Source organism: Mytilus edulis, chromosome 9 (genome assembly GCF_963676685.1).
Source record: "Mytilus edulis chromosome 9, xbMytEdul2.2, whole genome shotgun sequence".
NCBI lineage: Eukaryota > Metazoa > Mollusca > Bivalvia > Mytilida > Mytilidae > Mytilus > Mytilus edulis.
Genome location: NC_092352.1, coordinates 77194158 through 77211429, shown reverse-complemented (window position 1 = coordinate 77211429; position 17272 = coordinate 77194158). Strand labels below are relative to the sequence as shown.

Here is a 17272-nt window from a genome sequence, read left to right as displayed (position 1 = left end):
AATATCTTCCAACCATAGTATACTAAGATTTTTCTACCCAAGAAAAAGAAAAAGTTAGCTGTATTTGGCAAATTTTAGGTACTCAATGCTCTTCGTTCTAACACTTTATTTGGCTTTTTTAACATGTTTTTTTATTCGAGACCGCTGCTAAGTCTTTTGTAGACGAAACGCGCGTCTTGCGCAAATACAAAATTACAATCCTGGTGTCTATGTTATCTATACATAGCTTAATGGACACCTATATTGCATGGTGGGATAACTCTAAGTGTATCAACTCATGTACATGTATATTGGTTTTTTTTGTGTTCATATATAGATGTATATCATCATATTACTGAAAGTACGTCATCTAATTGCAGATCATAAAGGATGAACTGGACTTTCATTAACTTGTTGCCCCTAGTTTTTATGTCCATAGTAGACATATTTTATCAGTCCATTATATCATTGATTACATTTACAACCAGTTGAATATTTCAAACAATATTTCTCAAACAAAACTTTTTCAAGTGAATTTTCAATCTTTTGCATTAACTACTATTTAACGTAAAACCAACTAAAGAGTGAGCTAGCAAACTGACTTCAGCCATTAATGTGGCATTCTAGGAAGTTAATTAAAAATAATACAACACCCTATCTCCAAAACCTCATTTTAAAAAGACTTTATCTTAATTAATAATATTCAAATTATATATTCCTCCAAATTCAAATGTTCATCTCTATTTCATTTCCTGTTTTATTGAAACTCATAATTATTTCCCATAAACATTCACAATCATCATTGTTATATTTGTATTTACATCTTCTTTCATAATGCCCTTATAAACAAAGTTTTCACTGAATCAAGGAAGAAATTGCCCAGTTAAAATAAATACTTTAATATCAATGAATTTTAAATGTGGACTGAAATGAAGTAATACATTATTTATATCTACAATTGGAAGATTAAAATGCAACACATCAAGTGCGTTGTAGTCGGTGATGGGTAAGTCAAATTTTAATATATATAATACTAAAATAACGAGGTCCAATTTGTCGGCCGTCATGGGGCAAAAACGACATATCAAAGAATTCAACTTTATATATGGCTAATATAGGACAATGGTGTTGATTAAAAATAACACCACTCCAGACCCTTTTGTTTTTCTTATAATCAATTTTTCCAATAATTAGAAAGTTCCGGGTTGAATTCGATACCGATACTAATAGTATATTCACCTGATACCTATAACCTTACCTGTTTGTTCCACATCACAGGAGCACCACCAAACGATGTATTGAAGATTTTGATATATACAAGGGTTATAATCACAGGGTTAACACTAATAAATCCAAGCATTGTCACATTGTTCCCTATTGCAGTATTTTAATCAGTATGACTTCCTAAGATGACAATACGAATACTCAAAATCTAGACTTAAAATAAGGCGTATAGGTACAGTTTTTAATTTGTTAGCCGGTATGACGTAAAACAGCGAATCAAAGAATTCAACTTTATTTATAACTAATATAGGACTATGGTGTTGATTAAAAAATGCTCCATTTCAGGCCCTTTTGTTTTTCAAATAATTAATATTACCAATAACTGATAAGTTCCACTGAAAGCAGAGAAAACTGTGCATATTAGAATCGACATGACTTTATCAGATGACAATACCAATACTAAAATAAGATTTACGCATAGTTATATACTTTAATTCAGTCACGGTCCCGCGATATCACGGGTGTGTTCTAGTATATTTTATCGGATATCACAAATGATATCGGATATGTTCATTACGTCGTAACTACAATCCCCTCCCTTTCACGAATGTGACCTACCGAATTAGACTATTTTCCGGATTTGTTATCGCATAAGCAACACGACGGGTGTCACATGTGGAGCAGGATCTGCTTACCCGTCCGGAGCACCTGATATCACCCCTAGTTTTTGGTGGGGTTCGTGTTGTTTCTTCTTTAGTTTTCTATGTTGTGTCATGTGTGCTGTTGTTTGTTTGTCTTTTTCATTTTAGCCATGGCGTTGTCAGTTTGTTTTAGGTTGATGAGTTTGACTGTCCCTTTGGTATCTTTCGTCCCTCTTTTATGTTTGAATATATATTCCTGAATATAGTATTGGCATGCAATTACACGTAACATGTCAGTCTTAACAGTTTGGTTACTGTTTTATTTATAAGAGTTTTCAAATTTGTTATATAAATCAATTTTATTATCATTTTCTCATTTTATTCAAATAAAATGAAAGTCCCGGCGTAAGTTATATTACATCTGTATACCAAAATGTTTCTCTTCTTATTGTTTATCAAAATAATTCAATGAACCAAAATGAAATGTTGGAAATATACATGACTCACTTTAAATGTCAAAGCAGAATACAATTAGAATGTGACAATTTCTGATACGCCGTTACATGTTTGGCTTTTAGGTATCCCACATGTAGAATATTCAGTACACTGTACATGATTGTCGATAGAAATAGTGACGACTCAAAACTACACAAATTCTTGTCATTTGTATAAGAACAACATGTTTTTCAGTGGAGGTTCTTTCTGATAATTTACAGTAACGGAATCAAAATGAAAGTGTAAATTCACATTGCGATAAGACGTGTCACGGTACTTGTCTATCCCAAATTCATGTATTTGGTTTTGATGTTATATTTGTTATTCTCGTTGGATTTTGTCTGTTGCTTGGTCCGTTTCTGTGTGTGTTACATTGTAGTGTTGTGTCGTTGTTCTCCTCTTATATTTAATGCGTTTCCCTCAGTTTTAGTTTGTTACCTCGATTTTGTTTTTTGTCCATGGATTTATGAGTTTGAACATCGGTATACTACTGTTGCCTTTATTTATTTGCCAATTCAATTATTGGTACATGCAAACGAATATATCACGTAGATCACCAATTATATCACGTAATTTGGTTTGGTTAACGCCATATTAAATTAGTTTGGCAAAAATTCCTGAACAAATATAATATTAATAACAATCAACTATACCACGAATTATCAATTGAATATATATGTTTCTTTACAGCAATGTTGGGAAGACGTGTTTATTGATGTGCTATTCAACAAATACTTTTAATGACGATTACCTTCCAACAATGTAAGCACACATTTTATATTACTAATCATCGATTTCTTAATGAATGTGTTGTAAGAGGCCCTGCTAATTTAATTTAACTTCTTTGTATTAACTCCTGATAAAAGATTATACCTTTTCTCTCCTACTAATAATAAAGACATTCTACAACTACATTTGGCCTTTTAAATTATTATATTCAAGCACTAGCTATAGTGTTACTGATATCTTTAATGAGTTTGTATTAACATCTTTCTAAATATTGTGGCTTAAAATGTATATTTTAATCTTTAAATGGGGAGGTACCTTCAATGATTTATTTTGCAGTAGATAGAATCTTTTACAATTGATATGCTTCAAAGTTAACTTCCAGTTTCTTATGTATTGGTGTAAATATCTCGGAAATAGGCTAATGAGTTTAACTTACTAACTTCCTGTGAATGTAAACAGATAAAGTCCCTTACATTTTTTAAAGTTGGACTAAGATGCATGATTTATTTATAAGTTGTTATTTGCTTTGGACTAGCTGTCGGTAAATGCGAGTACTCTCAGATATGAATCTAGTGTCTTTTTGTTGTTGGGATGTACATCTGTACAAGTACCCGGTCACGTCCGCTATGTTTATTGTTAGATGCATTTCTATGTGTATCCATCTTATGAATTAAGCCTTTTAAACTGATTTTTTATGATTACTTCTTATATTGAACTGTAAGACCACCGTTCCAGGTAAGGGGAGGGTTGGGATCCCGTAACAAATTTAACTCCGCCACATTCTGTATGTATATGCCTGCCAGGATCTTGTATTTCCATGGTTGTCGTTTGTTGCTTTGTTACATATTTGTTTTTCGTTCGTTTTTTTGTAAATTGAAAATGTATCATTTCTGGGCCTTTTATAGCTGACTTTGCGATATTGCATTTGCTCTCTGTTGAAGACTGTGCAATGACCTATGGTTGCTAACTTTTATGTCATTTGGTCTCTGGTTAAGAGTTGTCTCATTGGCAATTATATCCCACCTTCTTTACTAAGTCATAACTTAAAGCGGAAAATTGTTAAAAAAAAAGGACGTATTAGTAACAAAATTATTAAACGCTATATAACCAAATAGGCCTCCAAATCATTCATATTGAAACAGTTGCGTTTTGTCTCCATTTGAACGACATTTTAAAGTGAAGATTTCCATATTATATTGATATACCATCAGAAATGATCTTACTCTTTGTGTTCTGTTTATTTTGAAACAATCATGTTTTACTTTTGCGTTTTAAACTTACCGCACAATTGACAAATAGAAACAACAAGCAGACCAATCGTTAACAATGGTTATATTTATCTTAAAGCGAGTCAAAAGAATTAAAAGTAATAATTTAATTCACAATTCAAAAACAGAAAATACCATGCGAATAAAATAAAATCGGCGAAAAGACAACACTACATAATCACGTCAAAAAAACGCAACATGAACCCCACCGAAAAAACCTGGGATTATCGCAAGTGCTTCGGATGTCTAATCAGATCTAATTTTGTGGCACCTTTTGTATTGTTTAAGTAATAAGTATTACCCCGGTGGTCAGTCGTTGCGTTTCCTTTTATGTTCAGTGTAAATCGAAAAAAATATGCCTTTTACTTTCTTCGACAATAATTAGAAATTGCATACAGATTTTCTTTAGAGAGAGCGAGAGATTTTGTGGACTAGAAATTTGCAATCTTCTCTTTTCATGTAAGTGATCATGCAATATATATATATATTAATTGTAGATTTGATAATTATAAGACTACTGTAAAGTTGGATGACATTTATATAGAGTTAGGACTATGGGATACAGCAGGTCAAGAAGATTATGATCGATTCCGGCCATTATCATATCCACAAACTGTAAGGTTTTTTTTACAAAATTAAATAGGAAAATCAATTTTTAAAAGCTGCATTTTATTTATACAATTTTGAAGCAATTAACTAAAACAAATAAGACTGGTATATGATTGTGATAAAAAAAAACTCAAATCAAATAGAGACAACTCATTTACTACAGAAATACGTTAGAAAGAATCAATGAACAAGTCAATTTTAAACACACGAGTCATGGGTTTGCAATATAGTATTTGATAAATAAAAGTTCAACAATCTACTAAATCCATTTCAATTTATCTAAAATATCACAAAAAATAGCCGACGAGGAACAGAAATAAGTGCAATCCTGGATTCGTCGGGATTAAAATCATTTGCTGCTGTACAAAACTTCATTCACCTTTCGTTATATACGCTGAAAGGAAATTCAATTTTTGAAGTATTGGTTTAACTCCGATATATCATCAGCTCAGTAGTGAGTGCTTCGGTATTGACATGATTTAACAAACTTTACTAAAATTGTCTGTTTATAAATTTTGAAATTATTATAAAACTAAGGTTTCAACTCCCTCAGGCAAAGCTGGCTTTAGATGAATTAGGCTATTTATTTTAGGTATTTTTTACTTATAGCTCTTCAACGATTTTCGGTACTTATCCATCTTCGGATTTCTAATGTTTGGCTTTGAGCGTTCCTGATGGAGGTAAATCCAGAAATGCTCTTCGGACGCAATAAATGATTAAACGTGTAGTTTTTCATTTTTTATATGCAGGCGCTACAGGAAAGTTAAAAATGTGATCTACAAAACATTATTTCTATTTCAGGATGTAGTTCTAGTATGTTTTTCACTTGTTCATCGAGCAAGTTTTGATAATGTTAATCACAAAGTAAGTTATAACAGGTATCTGATTATATACCCGTTCAACGAAGCAGGATTTATATTCAACTCTTTATGCGACAGTGCTAATTTTCAAAATGTAACAAAAAGGATGATTGATTGTTCAACTACACTTAAAAAGCACCTTCCTATGTAATGGTTTTGTCCATCTCTTGTATTATCTATCTAATATTTATCTAAATTAGATATCTATAAAAATAATGTTCTGCACTTAAGATGCAATAACAATATCTAAAATCTATCTACACATATTGTACCTTTTCATACAAAGCAGCAAATGTTTGTCACGCGTTTCGGACTTTATTAGTTCAGTTAATCGACGTCGTTCCAAAAACAATCTAGTAAAACTAGATCTCAGTTCTAAATTGTCTTTTGTAAACCTCTTTTTTTCATAATAGTGCAAATTTTAATTCGAAACAGAGAGTTATAAACGTTTAAACAAGATATTGAAACGAAATTGAAAATACATTCAGTATAAACTACGGTAAAAAAATGTTTTGTATTTTATTTTTTTGGAATTCAGTTATGCAAAATTATGTACCGTACCTACAATTAATAGTAACTCAATCAGCAACACGTCAAAGTCTGTTTTAACCATCGTCTAAAGCTCTATAGAAGATGTTATGGTCGTCGCCTAACAAATAAACATTGTCTTATCACAATATAATTTAAATTTGGATGTAACGTGTCTTCTGATTGGCTGACGTCATTTCGTTTATCATATCATAAACACAATTTTGTCATGTGACCATGACGTCCTCAACGTTTTTTTCATGATTTACGCCGGTTTAAAATGGAATTTAGAATTAATAATTATAAGAAATAACTGTAATATTTTGTCAGTCTATTCGAAATAACATTTAAAAAATGTGGTGCACACTGTTAAATAACCCGAGCGTTATTCAGTGTGCATTAGGTTATTTCTTCATAGACAGAAAACATATTACAGCCATTCCTTACATACAACAAAAAAAGGTCTTGGACGTCATTAAATTGGTTTGAATTAAGATAATTCTAAATAAACAGATTAATTAGGAAGAATCAGTATTGTACTCCTAGCTTAGCCTACATTAACTGCAATAGTTTGACAAAATGTGTACTCTTACGATGCCAAAAATAATACAATACATTTTTAAGCTTTTTCTATCCATTCGAATGAAAATTAGGCAATGATTTACACGTATGATAGATTTATTATATTACAGTGGATTCCTGAAATCCGCCACCATCTCCCAGGAATACCAATTGTGTTAGTGGGTACAAAACTTGACATTCGACAAGACGAAGAACAAAATAAATCAAAACATGTTGACAAAAACAATCTTCCTGTATCATTTAGTGAAGGACAATCTTTGGCCAGAAAAATAGATGCAGTACGATATATGGAATGTTCAGCAAAAACTCAGGAAGGACTGAATTTGGTGTTCGAAGTGGCTATAATGGCTGTGTTATGTCCATCTGAGCATAAACAAAAACACAGATTGTGTATTTTATTGTAAAACTTGTTCGATATTGTTTAATGTGTTAAATAATTTTACACAGCATTTTGAAATATAACATTAACTGATTGACAAAAGATTGTTTTAATGTACATGTATCAAATGCTTTCTTGCTCTCCATATGATGGAAATATTTTTTGTTATAGGCTTTTGCTTGAAGGGTTCATATTGAGACAAGTTTTAAATTGTCTGTCATTAGAATATCTTCCAATAAAAGGGATAGACATGTAATATGTTGTTAGTTCAGCTTTAACATGGTTGCAAAATATGTTAAGCATTAATGTTTGAGATATACAAAAAGGCAGTGTTACTGTGCAATTAAAAACAAATAATAATAATACATCAAAATGGTTTCTTCAAACTACAAAGATTACTGATGTTATGTCCAGTTGTCTATTTCTACAATGTTGATAATGGACTTTAAAAAGTATGTGTTTCCATGAGAAGGGTGATTGATCTGTAATCAGATAACAATTGATGTACAAGAAACAAGAAAAATCAACAAAAAAATTTATTTGCATTTCTAGTATGAATATAAAGGAAAATTCTAAGAGGACATTGAAAGGAAAATACTAAGGAGACATTGAAAGAAAATACTAAGGAGACATTGAAAGGAAAATACCTAAGGAGACATTGAAAGGAAAATACTAAGGGGACATTGAAAGGAAAATACTAAGGGGACATTGAGAGGAAAATACTAAGGGGACATTGAGAACTCATATGTCGATGTCAAATGAGAACGTCATAGAAAAACGAGAATAAACAAAAACACAAACAAATCTACAAAACATTACAAAGCATACCAAAGTTTGGGCAAAAACTGAAGATGAATTCAGAAGCTCTGTTAAGTTAACGATTCCACATGTGATTTCCTTTGTTTTGCCTATGTAAGTACACACAGTCATGTTTGTTTGGTAGCCAGTTGAAGCTGCTTGTGTGCGATTTTCCCGCTGGGCTGAAGACAGTTTAGTGACCTTCGACTGTTTTCTGCTATTTAGTTGGGGTTGTTTTCTCTTTAATATATTCCCCATTTCCATTTTCAATTTCACACAATTCGTGATAAGTCTCACTCGTTAATGTCATAATCGAGATAACATAACGGGATTAAATTATCCCAGCCTATTTTTGACATTTTTACCTATTTTATAGATATAAGAAGATATGGTATGAGTGGCAATGAGACAATTCCTACATTTTTTAAAAGTAAACCATAATAGGTCAAAGTGCGGTCTCCAACACGGAGCCGTGGCTCACATCGAACAGCAAGCTATAAAGAGCTCCATAAATGACTAGTGTAAAACCATTCAAACGGGAAACCAACGGTCTAATCAATATAAAAAAAAGAAACGAAAACACTTATGAACCACATTCACAAACAACAACTTTGTCTGTTGTTTTATTTACACATAAGAAAATGCCTGTACCAAGTCAGGAATATGACAGTTGTTATTAATTCGTTTGATGTGGTTAAGCTTTAGATTTTGCCATTTGAATACTGTCTGATCGGTGTTTTGTATTTTTGTTATTTTCCTTTTTACCACAAATGACACATACGTGTTCATCTTTGAAACGGACAACCTACTCACTCCGGTGTCCGTAAAACTAGGAATTTGAACGCTTGAATTTAAAAGCAGTTCTAAACAGCAAATCTTTATCAATGAAAACATATCGAAAGCCAGCTCTGGAATATTGTTTCAAAATGAATATTTATAGTTCATATCCAGGCGCTACTACCATGTTGATTATTATAAATTTGCCTCATTACATAAACACTGATTACATGTACTAGATTGCATATTTCACTTATAGGGTCTTTGCATCGGAACTAAACACATTTATTCAAAAACCAGTTGTTGGCATGACACGGGTCATGTTCTTCTCATATATGTTATGATGGTATGATACTAAACCCCTAACGGGAAGGATTGTGCCTGATGTTCATATGATGAAATCATAGTCTTTCAGACAATTTAATTGAAGTCTGGAGCTGGCATGTCAGTTAACTGCTAGTAGTCTGTTGTTATTTATGTATTATTGTCATTTTGTTTATTTTCTTTGGTTACATCTTCTGATATCAGACTCGGACTTCTCTTGAACTGAATTTTAATGTGCGTATTGTTATGTGTTTACTTTTCTACATTGGCTAGAGGTATAGGGGGAAGGTTGAGATCTCACAAACATGTTTGACCCCGCCGCATGTTTGCGCCTGTCCCAAGTCAGGAGCCTCTGGCCTTTGTTGTCTTGTATTATTTTAATTTTAGTTTCTTGTGTACAATTTGGAAATTAGTATAGCGTTCATTATCATTGAACTAGTATATATTTGTTTAGGGGCCAGCTGAAGGACGCCTCCGGGTGCGGGAATTTCTCGCTACATTGAAGACCTGTTGGTGACCTTCTGCTGGTTTTTTTTCTATGGTCGGGTTGTTGTCTCTTTGGCACATTCCCCATTTACATTCTCAATTATATTTAACACATTAACGTCGAAATTTGTAACGTAACGTACGTAACGTATTTTAGCGTCATATCATCATTACGCTATAGTGTATGTATAACATTATAAGGCAGTCAAGTAAAAATAGTGTGAATATACATATGTCTGTTTATTTATAATAAACTAAGTATTCACCAATTAAGCTAAATCATTGATATTGCATAGGAAACCCTGACACAGGTTCAGCCCACGTCATACATAAAAAACAGAAGTGATGGCACAGACGCTACTTTGAAGAAGTCAATCCCTTAATTATAAGTAAAAATATATTTAGAGAATTTGCGCAATTAGATGATTATTTTATTAGTGCAATTGCTACTTTTAGTTTTTAAAATGAAGGGGAGCAGAAGTAGCATTTGCCCTTATAAGTTGTGGTGCAAAGTAGTTCATTTTTGGTGCAAAAAGATATTGCCTTTCCTTTACGACATTTCAATTCGTTTTGCTTCGAATTATATAAAATTCAGGAATATTGATAAACAAATATTGATATGAAAGATACAAGAAAACAGAATAACATTGACTCTTGGCTAAACAATATGACTTACAACTTTGTTTGGTTCAAAGAAATTGATCTTTTTTTTTCATTTTAACAATCTTAACTTCCTGTGAGTGAATACAACCGTATTCGAAGTGTTTATAGTAATTCTAAGAAGAATTGTGATAGTATATTATTGGAAAAAATATTAAGATTAGATATTAAAAATGAAAATAGATATTAAGTGCAAAAAAGATTATATTTACCCGTTAATCAATAAACCCAAATTCTAAGATGAAGGATGCTAAAAATGTTAAATGCGTCGTTGTCGGTGATGGGTGGGTACAATTATTATAATTAATTATTGTATGAATATTTCCACTAATGGGAAAACGATTGACTGTATATGTATTCTAATTGTAATCAATTTAAAACGGTTTAATGTATACTGTTTGTCATTATTTCAGTGTGTAAACAAGTTGTGTTAATTAAATCTTGAACTAAAAATCTTGAAAAGATTTCGAGGATTTATCAATATTTCTCTTTGTTGACATCTTATTTAAGCTGATATGAAATTCCTATAGTACGGATGACATAATTAAATAAGTCTTACTGTTTATGTCACTGATTCTTGTAGAAAAATGCCTTTGGTTCAACAAATATGGAAACTTGCGAACTGTACATGATTTACTACATGTGTCAATGCCAAAGCATATATATGATTTATATATATATATATATATATATATCATGTTAATCATTCTACAAATTATATAGATATAAGAACATGTGGTATAAGTGTCAATATGACATTTCTTTATTCAGGTGGCAATGTATAAAAAGATAACAATTAAAGGTTAAAGTACTGCTTTCAATACCGAGCATTAGCTAAAACCGAACAACAAGCTATAAAGGTTTCCAAAAATGACTAGTGTAAAACCATTCAAACGGTCAAACCAACCTAACGAGAAACACTTATGAACCCCATCAACAAACGACAACTACTGAAAATCCTGTTCCTAAAACAAATGTAGGACAAGTGCAAACAAGTGCAGTTGGTTTAAACGTTTAATATGAACCAGCTTTCGCTCTTGTTTGACACAATAGTCACTGTGTAACATCACAACAAAGAAAAACACACTGTAAACTATCAATTCAAATAGCTTACTTAACTCAATCAAAAGACATATGATCACCTATGAAGATACACAGAAAGAATGAATTTGATCTTTGGCACAAAGTTAACACAAAATCAATAAAATAAAGGGTTAAATGTTAAACAATTCCAGAAACAACCCAAACCTTGAACACGATAGAATAATGTACAAAGGTAAATGAAAATAATGTTGTTGTAAGATATTCAGTATAAATGGAGAACGGGATGTTTTTTACAAAATATATAATTTTGTGGATCATACTACTACGATAAAAGGGAAAATTTATAGTCAAACCAAACACTAGAAGAGAGAAGAGATATAAAACTACCAAAACTTGAAAAACAAACTTAAAAATAATTGTTTCAACGGGTCACATTAACAGGAAAGTACTATTTGACAGTACTCGCAGCTACTGAAATATAGTTTAGCATGTTGAAATTTATAACAAAAAAGAATCAGTAACTTATTATACTCTTATTTTAATGACTTTGTTCTGTTTCAGCAATGTTGGAAAGTCCTGCTTGTTGATGTGCTATTCTAATAATACTTTCATATTCCAACAATGTAAGCACAATTCTTTTTAAAATCAAATTTACATTTATGATTAAATAATCTGGATTTTCTTTAGTTTTGCTGGTACCCATGTAATGAAATATTTGTTTAATCTAAAAGGAAAATTGTCTTCCGTGTTGCATTCACAGATTTTATCATTATAGATATGTATCACAGTTCATTTCCCGCTACTTATTGATCAGGATAAGTGTTTATAGATACATTTGTTAAAAATCTATTGTTAAAGACCTATGAATGAAAAAAGTATGTTTTCCCAAATTTGGAGAAAACATTATGAATAGATAAACTTGCTTATCCTATATCATATCGTTTTAAATATACAATTTCTTTCATAAAGTGTCGCTTTCATTTCATTCATTTCGAAAATAATTTTTTGTCAACCTTTATTTTGACCTGGAGTGACCATGGTGAAAACTTCAGTTTTAGGTTGTCTATATAAACTAGGCTGTTAGTTTTCGTTTAAATTGTTTTACATTTGTTATTCCGGTGCATTTTAATTTATAAATGACATTGCGATATGGGCTTTACTCATTGTTAAAGGTGGTACGGTGACCTGCAGTTGTTAATTTCTGTGTCATTTGGTATTTTGTGGAGAGTTGTCTCATTGGCAATCATACAATCTTCTTTTTTTATATTGGTTCAAACATAAACACAAGTTCAATGTGAATAATCTGAAGACTACTCATCACAAATGCAATTAGGTCAGACGGACTTTATGAGTTGTTGTGATGAAACACATAGTTAACACATTAATACATACCGTAATAATAACATAAAACCTGAATAATTCTATTCAAATCCAGACACATTCCAGTGTTTTATCAAGTTTATTCAATCGATATATACATTGTATTGGCAACAATCAATATGTGGACCAAAAAATATATATAAAAAAACAGTCAAAAATGTGTTACAAACCAAACTTCTTTACTCGATTGTACTATTTAGTATTTTAAAAAATATTGAAAACAGTATTTTAATAGTCAAATATTCTAAAGATTTTTTTCTGAAATATTTATGATAGATATGACAATTACAAAACTATTGCAATGGTGAATGACATACCTGTAGAATTAGGATTATGGGATACAGCTGCATGATCAAGAAGATTACGACCGAATCCGTCCATTATCATATCCACAAACGGTAAGTGTAAGGTTCGTTTAAGTTTAAAACAAGAATATGTCCATAGTACACAGATGCCCCATCCACACTATCATTTTCTATGTTCAGTAGACCGTGAGATTGGGGAAAAAACTCTAATTTGGCAATAAAATTGGAACAATCATATCATAGAAAACATGTGTACTTAGTTTCAAGTTGATTGCACTCAAACTTCATCAAAACCTTACCTCTAGCAAAATCTGTAACCTGAAGCGGGACAGACTGACGGACAATCTAACGGACGGACGAACGGACGCACAGACCAGAAAACATAATGCTCACAAACGGAACATACAAAATTCCAGCTGAATGGGATTCGTCTCTTTTTTCAGGATCTTTTGAACGGCAATTGAAAATCAGATCAAAACTGCGTTTTTCATATTACATTTTATCCGTAACCGTGGTAGAAAAGGACCAGGAAATTCAAAACCTATTGCGAAACATAATCATCCTGTATCATTCAGTGAAGGACATTCGTTAGAAAATCAAATAGATGCTGTAAAATATGTCGCATGTTCTGCAAAGACTCGATCAGGAGGCTGTGTTATTTCCATGTAAGCACAGACGAAAACACAGATCATGCATTGTATTGTGAAAAGTGCTCAGAATAATAAAATATGTTTAAATTGTATGCAGCTATAAAGTACCAATAGAAGTTTATTATACCTGATTATAAAATAAAAACAAGATTGTACCACTTTGTTGCAATGGCCTCTCTTGCTGTGTTTCAGATTTAGATTTTTGAATTCGATAAATGACTATTAGTTTTTAAATATCCTCTGCCCTGTTGTTATTGTACTGTTATCAGTGTATTTTCAGACATCAAACTAAGACTGCAAATAGTAAGGGACTTCAGTCTACCTCAAAATAAAATAAAATTTGTTAAAACAATTTTTTAAATTAAAAAACATTTTTGTTTCTGACACATGTGACAGACAGAAATCAGATGTTCCCCTTAGATTATACACCAAAATAATATAACGATAACAAATTTATAATTACATTTGAAAACTTTATTCTCTATAACATTAGTTCCTTAAATTTCAAATTAGAGATAATTTTAATAGCACAGCCAAACAATGTTAAAACATTATCTATGCTGCCGCTTCATAGCTTTTTCTGTGACAGTGGACTCCTGAAATAAAACATCACTGTCCAATACCGCCAATTGTTTTAGTTTCACTAAATTGTACATGCTAAAGACAAAAAAAGCATATTGTCAAAAATAGCCATCTTATATTATTCAGTGAAGGATAATCTGTAATACAATAAATGCGGTAAATAATTTAGAATGTGCTGCAAATTGTAATTGGCATATTTCAGGAGGCAATAAAGGCAGTGTGATTTCTCTCTGAGCATATAATAAATCACAAACCGTACAGTTTTGTTGTGAAATCGCTCAGAATAGTTACATAATATACTGTGTTTTAATTGTATTCAACGCTTGAATATACAAAAGCAGTTTCAAAACATTACAAATGCTCGGAATTAAACATTTAATAATGGCACATATATAATGAAGTGGGGTAAACCTTTTATCACTGCTCAGCCATCCCTTCTCCTGATATAATGGTATAGAAGCACAACATGAAAACAAACTTAAGGTGGTACCTAACACTACAGGGAGATAACTCTGTAAAATCAGCTAAACGTTTTAATTACGTTGTGTTGTTAAAGGGATATTAAGCTTCTCAATGATCAAAATGAGTGTTTGTCAAACTGCTATATAACCAGTGTAATTTTTCTGATAAAACGGTTGGTTCAAAATTTTTAAAATTTTTATATTTTTGTCAAAGGGTCAAAGTAAATACTTTGTCAAAATTTTAAGAAAATTAAACGAGCCAAATTAATTTTAGTTAAAGTGTTGGGTACCACCTTAAAAGATGATTTTGTACACATTTAATTTATATCCCAGCTGAGAACCACTTCCGTGTGTCGGATTTTCTCGTTGCGTTGAAGACCCATTGGTGGCCTTCGGCTGTTATCTGCTCTTTTGTCGGGTTGTTCTCTCTATGACATATTCCGTATTTCCATCCTAAATTTTATAAGATTAAATTGATACGGAAGTGATGGTTGTCTGTTTTTGAAAATCACAGATGCCCACAAAAAATTGTTCCAAAGGCTCATTTTTGAATATACGTTACACTCTATCAGTTTATTTTCGATCGCCATGAACAACGAACTATCCCCTTGTTTGAAGGGTTCGTTTATGTTTAAAAGCGTCACATTCTCATTAAACGAAATCAAATCCCCTCAAAGAATTGTTACAAGTGTTCGTTTACGTACAGGAGCTATACACCATCCCTGAACGAGGAATTAAATTGAACATTCAACATTCTACCGACCATCTATATATGGATTTTACTGCAGAATTTTAGAACCCCAAGTGATCATATCAATACCTTTAGCCCTGTCAACTCATATTGATTGCATGCATGTGTTATGGTTTTTTTTTATATACCAATTCATATCACTAATTGCTGGAAATTCTTCACCTTATTAGAGACCAGAAAGGACTAAATGGACTTTCAGTTAACTTGTCAACACTACTAAACTCATCATAGATACCACGATTAAAGCGGTGCACGCCAGAAACGTCTCGTCTTCTGAACTCAATAACTTTCAAAAAAATATAGACTGTTCATAGCGACAGTGTTATGTTTCGCTGTATGGTATCATAACAAAACATACCAAACTCCGATGAACTCAGAACTGAAAGACTCTAAACAAAGGGCAGAATAAAAGCTAAAACACATCAAATGTATGGATAACAAATGGCATATTCCGAACTGGATACATGCATTGTAGAAAATAGTAGATTAAACAGGGTTTTATAGCTAGCCAAATTTCTCACTTGAAAAGCCGTTGTTTTTGAAATGTTCCGTTGCCTTGTGGATTGTTGAAATAAATCTGTGAAGCATGTGCAGGATGTATATGTTACTTTACAATTACTCAAAAGACAAGCATAATAGCAGGAACAATCGACAACCATCAAAGGCTTCTTGTGGACTTCATGTGGGATTTATATTTTACGCGCTCAGTCTTGAACCTTACATAACACCGTTGTGTAACAGCACAACATGGGATAAAACGGTGTTAGTTGATTATCGCTAGAATTTTGTAATACTTTTATTTCCAAACAATTAATTTTCCGCAAAAGTGTACCAATCGAAAGCTAGATTTCATGACTATACGTTGCTCTTACTTGACTTGGTACCAGGATGTCCTACAACAGATTATGCAACTTGTTGCAAAATATGAACTTCTGAGTCAAAAGTCCGGAAATACAAATAGTCTATTTAAATGATAAGCTAATGCTTTTGGGATGTATATCGCTTTGGGTAATGTTGAAATATTCTTTCCTTAAAGAAAGAGAATATTTTGTATGATCTGCTTACCATTCCGGAGCACCTGAGATCACCCCTAGTTTTTTTTGGGGGGTGGGGTCGTGTTGTTTATTCTTTAGTTTTCTATGTTGTGTCATGTGTGCTGTTTTGGTTTGTCTTTTTCATTTTTAGCCATGGCGTTGTCAGTTTGTTTTAGATTTATGAGTTTGCCTGTCCCTTTGGTATCTTTCGTCCCTCTTCTGATTGGCTGACGTTATTTTGTTATGAGCCCATAGACATAATTTAGTCATGTACTATTTACCTTCATTGATATTATACCAAAAGGAAATATTCATCTATACACGTAGCTGTGTTTTTATCAAATTGATCTCTTTCCTTTCACGTGAAATCAAGTACGTGTGCATGTATTATCAGCAATCTTTGTATTAAATCCAGGAAGACCAACAATATACATGATATATGTTACTATCATGTTGTAAATTATAACAAAGTATGGAAAAGGATAACAAATGTCAAGAGGAAAAATATACTTCTCTTTCTTGAAGTTTTCTGATACTTATCTATAATTCAAACTTAGATATGCAGCATGTGAAATGCGTTGTTGTCGGTGATGGGTGAGTAACAATTACTTTTAAAAATTATGTCGTTGATAAGTCTCGTTGGTAATCAACGATTGAATGATTGATTGTTTGATTGATTGTGAGTTGCTTATACTATTATTGCATGTATGAACAAAGATAATAAAT

At 31.9% G+C, this 17272-nt stretch overlaps 1 protein-coding gene across 1 annotated transcript; it reads left to right on the top strand.

Moving 5' to 3' along the window:
* Positions 1–823: 823 nt before the first annotated feature.
* LOC139489094 (ras-related C3 botulinum toxin substrate 2-like) lies at positions 824–12006 on the top strand. Its single transcript, XM_071275217.1, has 6 exons — positions 824–985; positions 3030–3101; positions 4834–4951; positions 5747–5809; positions 7026–8206; positions 11945–12006. The coding sequence occupies exons 1-5, from the start codon at positions 951–953 to the stop codon at positions 7317–7319; spliced, it is 582 nt and encodes a 193-aa protein (XP_071131318.1). The 5' UTR covers positions 824–950; the 3' UTR covers positions 7320–8206; positions 11945–12006.
* Positions 12007–17272: the final 5266 nt, after the last annotated feature.

Bases quoted from the DNA above. Each gene is read 5' to 3' on its own strand.
- LOC139489094 (XM_071275217.1), top strand. From the start codon at position 951: ATGCAACACATCAAGTGCGTTGTAGTCGGTGATGG. The intron at 3,102-4,833 runs GTAAGCACACAT...TATTAATTGTAG, and splicing joins GACGATTACCTTCCAACAAT to ATTTGATAATTATAAGACTA. The intron at 5,810-7,025 runs GTAAGTTATAAC...ATTATATTACAG, and splicing joins TTGATAATGTTAATCACAAA to TGGATTCCTGAAATCCGCCA.